Source organism: Bemisia tabaci, chromosome 6 (assembly GCF_918797505.1).
Source record: "Bemisia tabaci chromosome 6, PGI_BMITA_v3".
In the NCBI taxonomy this organism is placed as follows: domain Eukaryota; kingdom Metazoa; phylum Arthropoda; class Insecta; order Hemiptera; family Aleyrodidae; genus Bemisia; species Bemisia tabaci.
Window position 1 is genome coordinate 26,494,254 of NC_092798.1, and position 9,208 is coordinate 26,503,461.

The 9,208-nt window shown below is 39.8% G+C and overlaps 1 protein-coding gene across 5 annotated transcripts in view; it reads left to right on the forward strand.

Moving 5' to 3' along the window:
- LOC109042463 (uncharacterized) overlaps positions 1 to 9,208 on the forward strand; it is a 60,559-nt gene that overhangs the window by 43,016 nt on the left and 8,335 nt on the right. For all 5 annotated transcript variants that reach the window (XM_072301661.1, XM_019059215.2, XM_019059214.2 and 2 more), the window contains 5 exons: positions 1,064 to 1,257; positions 1,938 to 2,041; positions 2,251 to 2,398; positions 7,125 to 7,268; positions 8,084 to 8,281. In XM_072301661.1, the coding sequence (XP_072157762.1) occupies positions 1,064 to 1,257; positions 1,938 to 2,041; positions 2,251 to 2,398; positions 7,125 to 7,268; positions 8,084 to 8,281 (788 nt within the window). The remainder of the gene's footprint in view (positions 1 to 1,063; positions 1,258 to 1,937; positions 2,042 to 2,250; positions 2,399 to 7,124; positions 7,269 to 8,083; positions 8,282 to 9,208) is intronic.

Below are 9,208 nucleotides of genomic sequence, written 5' to 3' on the forward strand. Positions count from 1 at the left end.
TTGGGCCGTAGTATCTTGATTTATTTTGCGAGGAAAGCTCCGTACTTTTGAAGGATGTCTGCCATTCCTAATATGTTGGAGCGCCTTCAATTTCGTATGATACTGTGCAATACCTCTGGTGTGAAAAAGTTGCTTCAAGCGCCGTGGTACGCTCCGGCGCGGCGCGGCGGGCGGGCAGCTAGCGCGAAACGCGCATTGGCGCCTTCAAACCTAACAGGGATACTTCACGCATTGCGCAATGCGTGAAGTATCCCCGTTAGGTTTGAAGGCGCCAGTGCGCCGCCGCTCCGCTTTGTGTTAGGCTCTAATATTTAATCTCGTGAAGTCAGCGTTTTTCAACTCATGACTTTGAAATGTTTGCACACTCTGTATGGATTATTCTCATTTTAATTGATGGAAAAAAATGTGTGGTGAAGGAAAATATAATGTGCGTTTTGTAAATATTAAGGTGATTCCGTACAAACTTAAGGATTTACAAAGCACACGAATTTCTACACAATTTCTTATAGCCTTTTAGGTATAGCCAATGGCGAAAAAGCAACAGCCAGGTGATAAAGTGTAAAGCCCGGCGATAGGAACTATATCCCAGCTGTATAATTTTTTATCGCCTCGTGTAGCCCGGCCGTATGATTTTTTCCACTTTCTACAGCCAGCTATATGATTTTCTATCGCCTTCTTCAGTCGGCTATAAGAGCTCCTATGGTATTTTGAAACGCAGCTCCTACCGCCAATTTTTACCAGGGAATTTTAATACCACCTAGTGCGACACATATACAGACAAAAAATGAAAAATAAAAAAAATCAGCAAAACAACACAGAAAACGTGTCATTCAATAATTTTTCTAGTTTCACTTAGCTCTTCCAAATGTCTTCCAAATTTTTCTCGTGCACTTTGTTGTTAGGCAAAATGTCTCTATGGATCTGAGTGTTTCTTTGCAAACTTTTAAAACCACCTAGTGCGTCCAAAAATAAAAAGAAAATAGAAAAAATCAAGTACATACTTTTTTATTCAAAAACAATGAACGTGTCGGTGAACTGACGGAGGGTTATGGAATGATTTCAGATGTGATAAAGCAGCTGATGTAGAGGGTGGACAGCGCTGGTCCAGGATCCCGGGGAAGATGCTGCTGGTCGCGATTGTCACGGTTGTCGTGCTGGCAGGGGGCGCCACCGGCCAACTCTCCGTGAAGAAAAAGGATAAAGAGCCATACCCGAAATGCGACATGGATAAACTTGAAATGTGGATAGACGACGATGGTGAGCTTTTTTAAACCTTCCAATCCTGATCCATAAATTTTAGGTTCAAGCGGGAACTTGCGGAGGTCTAGCGGATCTTTTTGGCGAGTCCATCTAGAGTACCTACTCAAAAACGTTCTATTCAAAACCCCCTCCTTCAGAGTGGCACCCACTGTGGCTTCTGTCTTGAGGAGTCTACCTCTGTTTAAAAAGAAATACAATAAATAAAGGAAAATAAACTTTCCTTTGCCTCTGGCAATTATGCGGTACCCAAGTAGCTGTGATCGCGATAAATAGCGATCTTATCGGTTGATTATCGCGATTTTATCGGTGGCAATTATCGCAATATTATCGAATGAAAAATTGCGATTTATGGCGATTAAATCGCTATGCATCGCAATTTTTTGTTCGGCGAACACCATCGATTTTCGTCGATAAAATCGAGATTAAATCGCCATATATCGCGATTTTTGTTTCGATAATATCGCGATAAATTGCCGAGCAATAAAATCGCTTTTATATTCCAACAAGATCGAGGATAATCGCTCAGATGTTGATGATCCTAGCGATTTCATCGCCGATAAAATCGCAATATATCGCGATTTTTCCGTTGGAAAATGCTACTTGGGTATAGGCCGTCCCTTTTCATAATTAATCCACGCACGACAAATGGTCTCACGATATTACTTTTTTATTTTCAGTCATCATGTTAGGTGTGCTTGATCCGATATCCATCATCTACAATTCAGTCGTGCCGAAACAAGTGACCAACCCTTCTTTCGCCACTTTCATCATTCCAGCTCAAGTGAGTAGCTATATCATAACCTGTTAATAATAAACCAGTCCTTCTTTTTTAAATATTTTCCATCATTTTCCCCCTTTGAAAAATCACCCTTGCAATAATATCTGCACCATCACTTTACGATATGTATTTACGTCCACTTGATTCGTCGAAGTACCTTCATTTAAACACCGCTTCATACACGCTTAAATTGTGAATTTTTCAATTTCCAGATTGACATCGTCACTGTGTCGTGGTGTGCGGGCACATCAGCTAGGTATTATTATAATTTTCACACCCTCCGGTCATTTAACACAAGTATTTTACATGATCCGTGGATATCAATAGACCGCCAAGGAGAGATACCACCGTTTCAAAAAAGTATGTATTATTACATTATTGCTTCATATTTGCTTCATATACTACTTTTGTGGGTTCTTTTATTCATTCATTTATTCAGTTTAATCCAGCTTTTTTTTTATTCCGTCTCAGCCCACTGATCATTATCTAGTCCATATAATTGGACGGCGACATTAAGCAATTTGGATACTATAATTTGTGGCTCAGCAGTAAAAACACTTGTGTGTGAAGGGAAGCTGTCATATCTGAAGGTTGGAATTTACCGATTCGGCACCAGTTGCTCTTTGAGTAGGAACAACAAACTACGCGGAAAAATTGAACAACGAAATTGATGATGGAATTTGGAATATATTGAACGAGATTGAAAAGTTACAGAGTTACAAGAATTAAATTAGTCACTAAAAGATGTGCCAAAAGGGCGAAAAAGGCACTACGTACTAGTACGGGTCGGGGATGGAATAAGACCTAGATTTTAGGGCAGCACAAGCTTTTATAGACTTGCTGACGTCACAGGTGGTGAGACAACAAGTCTACACGCCATTGGCTGGCTATAATCAGTGGAGCTATCAGTTGCAAGTTCAGTAATTAAAGTAATGGGTGATTGTAGGTGATGGCTGGGAGATAGGACTGAAAAAGAGGAAAGTGTATGAAATCCAGCCATCCCTAATGACTGAACAGAATATGTATAGAAAAATTAAGAGTTTAAGAAAAGAACAAGTTACTGGTATTTCGATACCTGTGACAGAAGCTAATGACACATAGGTACGTTGTTTCTTAACTGAGCCAGAAATCGTAGTTCCTAATTGCAAAAATTGGTCCATCAGAACATAAACCATTTATGCATAATCATATCGGAAGGATACAAACCAAGTAATGCTCTTTCAGTGGGTACAGCCAACAAGTTTGTTATGAACAGAGAAAGCCACTACAGATACATGGTGGAGCGAGTCTGTTGGAGAGGTCAGGCATGCAATTTTCTACTTTTTTTTTGGCAGTAACGCTTTTTATGAGAAAATATTCAAATTTTCCGCTCATGAAGAAAGAATAATTTACTCGGGTTAAATTGCACGCTAAACGTCACTATGACAGTCTCAGCGATATGAAAATATGGCAACCTCAATCTTGACGCTTTGGCTCAGCAATAGCAAGCTGTACTCACACACTTTAAACTACATAGGGTGCATGGGAAAGAAACAATGTTCGATTTGGTAGTCCGCTAAAGACGTAGTGTGCGATTTGACTCGCGTATTCTGGTCAAGAATCAAGTAACAGAAAGCTTAAAATCGTACTTTGTTTAATAGTCCATTCAATCTAAAAAGCGAACACAGTGTACGTTCCTAACTTCTCGCAAAATATTTCATCGGGAGAAACTAGGCAACGCTGGAATACTCATAGGCGTCAAAATACAGCATGGGCCTTTTAAGCCCCATTATTCGATGCCACGATTATGCTAACGCGACTTTAAATGATCGCGCCAAACACAGAGCGGCCGACGTTAAACGCTTATATTAGCGCCTGCAAGACTGGGAGAATACTTCACGCACTGCGCCAAACGGTGCGGTCGGCGCGAGACGCATTAGCGCCTACAAGACTGCATGGATACCTCTCGCATTGCGCTAAACGCAGTGCAGTCGGTCAATTGGCGTGGGACATACCAACGCCTACAAGACTTAAAGAATACTTCGCGCAGTGCGCGCACAGCACGGTGCGCTCTTTAATCGTTGTAATTTCTCGATGTTAGACCCACCCCACCACCCGCGGTGCCGTGGACACAATATTAAACCATTGTACAACACGAGTCTGTAATACTCGAAGGATCGGAGATTTTCCTGCTTTCTGTTAACTTTCTCATCATTAAAAATCCCTCATTGCAAATCATCTACCGATTCTTCAGACGAATCAAACATCAACATTTGCCAGTTTTAGTTGTAAATCTCATTTCTGACTTCGCCCATTGGCTCGTTCTATACTGTGCGTCGTTGTCTCGCAATTTTGATGTTTTCAGCTATGGAGAATCCGTGCGATAAGCGTGGGCGTTCGGCAAGGCGCCACTACGGTCCACAGACCCTATTTAACGGAACTTTAGTCAAATTTTGAAGGTGGGAAAAATTAAAGTTTGGCACTACAGTTTTATCATACATACTCCCATGGATCGTCACCTAAGTTTTCATCGACTAATAATGATTTATAAGATTGTGACGGACCCTAACAACAGAGCGCGCGACAGGTCTTCATTAGCTGATTGTGGGCCGCATTCGGTGGTGCGTTACAAGGTGTTTATTTTACCGAGTTACGCATCATCTATGTAAATTTTTGGGCAACATGGTTCCACCTGGTGGCAAGTGACTTCCTTTTCACCCAGTTTCATTAATTTTGAACTGAAATTTGTATGCTTTTTAACGCTGCAAACATACGCCAAAAAATGATAGAAATCAGTGAAATTCGTAATTTTTAGGAAGCTCCAACTTTTTTTTAATTCTAGTTAATGCTTTGCGGATTGAAAAATCTTGTTCTACATATCCTTAAGTTTAAAATGAGGCCAATTTAAATGTCGCCTTTTGTCGCCTAATGGTCGAAATGAATTTTTTTCGGAGTGCACCTCCGTGCATCAAAATGTGGAATATTCCATGCATTTTTGGCGTTTTTGCGACCGTTAAATTTATTATCGGTACAAAATGAAAGTATTCCGATATATTTTGATCTACTGAGTCCGAAAATGACCTTGGTTTTTTCTTATAACCTCTCACTTTTCCGAAAAAGCGACTTTTTCCCGGGAAAATGAGCAAATTTGACGTATTTTTGCCATAATTGCAATTCATGTTGATAAATTATACTGGACCCGCGGTAAAGAGATTCTGTTATGTATATTAAGCTGCTAAATCCGAATATGACCTAGGTTTTTTTTATCACCCTCCAGTTCTCCGATAATGCGATTTCCCGAGCCTTTTGGGTAAAACCTTTTCCGGACTCTAAGTGTGTTAAAAATACATTTTAAAAATGATTTCGATGTGCGATACATCGATTCTTATGCATTCTGACTTGCTAAACCCGAATATGGCCTTAGATTTTTCCTATCATCCCTCATTATCCCGGAAAATTCAATTTTCCTTGGAGAACGAGCTTTTCCGGGTAAAATCGGTTTTTTCCGAAAAATTGAAGGGTAATGGACAAAAACGGAGGTCATATTCGGATTTACCGCCTAAAAATACATAAGAATAACCTAATCTCGACCGACAGACATTTTTGTTATTATTTTTATACATGTCAAAATAGGGTGGAAAAAATCCTCTATCTTAAAAGCGCCAGAAATTACATTTGAAGTTAAGTTTCTCGGTCAGGATGTTAATATTTTGTTTAACTAAGATGTAAAATGAAATCAGCGACCCAAAAATCATAAGATCCAACACCTTTTATGGCGGTGCAGTGCATTTTCGAATAAAGTTCCGTTAAATCCAGTCTGTGGACCATAGTGAGGCGTGGGCATGTTTCTCGCTACTCCTCCGCGAGGCGCACAGTGGATCGAGTCAATTAGAGAGGTCGGACATGAAATTTTTGATTAAAACTGGAAATTTTGATGTTTATTTCGTCACATTTTAAATTTTAAGGGGTGTTTTCAGAAGGAGATTAGACAAGAAAACCAATGAGCTCACATTTTAAAACCTCAAAATTTTGTATAAATGGAGTTATATGAGCTTTTAAAGTTTCCACATTTTTTCCGACTTCTCCCATTGACTCGATCCAACGGGCGGCGCGGCGCGCCGAGTATGCGACTGAAGCGCGATTTGGGAAAATAATCCGCATGTGCGCAGGCGTCGATATCTCTGGTGTTCCCATTTCCCAGTACTATGGCACCGAATTTCGGGACTTTTGAGACTTTCCTGAATTTTCTAGGAACTTTGGAAATTCCCGAAATAATCTGGATCTTTTGTATTTTCCGGAATTTTCTCGGAACTTTTGGAGAAATCTACTCAGAATTCCGGAACTTTTGACGGTCATGGAGTGGGAGAAATTGGAACAAAAAATTTCCGAATCCCGGAACTTTTGACGGACATGAAATGGGAGCACTGGATATTTCATTTCATTCACGGCAGGCGTAACAAGATAACAATTCGACAACGGGTGTAATATTGCCGCAAGCCGGATGGAACGCGCGTAAGATGACTCCACCTCGTTCTCTTTCCTGGCTCGCGCGAAGGTGATCGAAGTCGCCGTATAACTTTAGGATTAACTGCAGGGGCGTAGCTAGGAAATTTTTCTGGGGGGGGGGGGGGGCATGGGACCACCTCTCGTGGTGAAGAGAGCGGGGGGTGGGTGAGGAATGGAGGGTCCCGATTTTCTAGGGGGGGGCCTCGAGATTTCTGGGGGGGGGGCAGCCCCCCCCCCCCAGGACCCCCCTAGCTACGCCTATGGGATTAAGTACGCGTCATTATTTTTGACTCTTTGCCCGGTTTTTATGATAAATAAAGGGAATATTTCGCAAACAATTCAGAAACTCGGACGATGTTAAAGTTCCTGATTTACAAAAATGAGTTGGAACAAACAACTATACGATTTGAGTTTATGTTATAGGCTCAACAATATTGTAAGTACAGACCAATTTCAAAATTTCGGATCCATATTTACAAATTATAATTTGTGTAGTCTCCTTTTTTAAGTGCACCTTCTCTATAAAATCATGAGCGCATGACTCGCCAGATTGCGCATTTATTCACATCCACACTAATTTTCCTTCTTCTTCTCATTTCAGACTTTAGTTTGCATATATCTTGCGTAGGAAATACCTCAGAAATTGCGACATTGAGGATAGGTTTTACTGTCACTGACAGCGATGGAAAAGCCATACTTGGAATGCCTCTTGCAATAGATCTCAAAAAAGAATGCCGAGATACAAGTAAGACGACTTTTTTAAATTATCTATCAGTTTTTTCATGAAAATAATGCTACTCAAAATCTATGAAAGCGTTATGCTACGATGCCTCAGTTTAGCATTCTGCAAAAAAGAGGCACTGTAATGTATCGATACACACTTAAAAGAAACAACGTCAGCATGGTAATGATTGGTGGGTTTGTCATGTAGTAGCACCAACAAGGCACCAACACAATGGGAGTCCGACGTGTATGATATTTTGCATGCTATGCAAAATGAAGGCGCTTCTGCACCACGTGTGCTTTCACGTTGGGTATACGTATGGTTAGAGTTAGAGTTAGACTGAATTCGGAATGAGCAGGTACATACAATATGCACGCATTTTACGGGACGTTATTTCAAGGTCTAATAAGTACCTAAATGAAGATAATATGCAGCCATATTATGCCATATGAAAAATCAAGTGGTCGCTCAGGGAGGCGGTGTGTGAGATAAAATGAGCTTTGTTCATTATTGGTTAAAAAAATGTCCTTTGGCACTCCAAATGAAAAGTAGCTTTTTGGGAACATTGTGTATCACATCAACGTGTATCGAGCTTAATTAAATGTAATTTCAAATTATTAAAAACAGAAAAAGGAAAAAGAATGACCCCCCCCCCCAAAAAAAAAAAAAAAAACGGTAGAAAAAATGATATTTTGTTAAAATTTACTTGTAAAAGTAAAGCATTGAGAATGAGATGTGACTCAGTTACCAACTCAAATGATGCCCTGCTGTATACCACTGACTTCGATCGAATTTCGTGAAATGCATTCTCATCAAGTGAATTGGGCTTGTAACAGGACCTGACACTGAGTGCGCAAAGAAATGCCAAAACAATGGACGGTGTGATGCAAGTGAAGTATGTGTCTGTAGCCCTGGATACGTTGGGCGTTACTGCGAAACACCAATTTGCTTTCCACCTTGCGAGAATGGCGTTTGCACCGCTCCAGGAAATTGCTCATGCAACGCAGGGTTTGTTGGAGAGAGATGTGATGGAGGTGAGTGACATATTGATTTACTTGATTTCCACTTTTCCTCCCTCTTGTCGAGGGTAAAATTAAATCCTAATGCGGTAATAGTTGGTACATACATAAATCTGATTTAAACTAAATACTTTATATTAGTATTTGAAAAAACCAAAATTTTTACAGATGTAGGAAATTGTCCAGAAAGGGTTTAAAGCACTTAGTGACAACTTTTTGGTTAAGAACATTAGGTATTCAGTGAGAGGCATTGCCTCGTGATATAAGATGGACATTTCTAAACACTTACAAACTTGATGGAAATTTTTTTTTGTTTTTTTGAGAATGTAACTGTTAGATAGACTTTTAAAAAGTTAGGTTCCATCTAAATTTAATTCAAATTTCAACAGACCTTTTGAGTAGTAAATACTTGCGTACATAGTACTTGTGTACGGAGTACTTGAGTCAGGATGGTAGAGTACTGCTAGGTCTACACTATTCCGCATGGAAATCAAATCCAAACAAAAAAAAAACCAAATATTAGAATTTTGGTGACAAAATGAACTGGGACATTGCCAGACATTGAACAACTCCCAAGGCAAAATGAGGAAAACCTCCGAAAAAATTGATAATGGAACTGCACCAATGCACCCACTTGAGGTACCCCCCCCCCCTTTCCCTCACCAGTCGTGAATTGTAACTCATTTGAGTTCATTTTGAAACTCTAGTTCTAATTTTTGGTTTTATCTAGTTTTGATTTCCACTTAGAACAGTGTGAAACCAGCCCTAATCTACCATCCTGTTACTTACAAGTGTTTGGGCTTTATTTAAAGTCTTTTTCTCTCCTCCATAATTTTCATCTCCTAAGCTTTCATCAAATTTTTTCCATTACTTGCATTAAGGTCAGTGTTTATCTTTTATTATATTTTAAAAATTATTGAAAGAGAAGAAGAAAATAGTTGA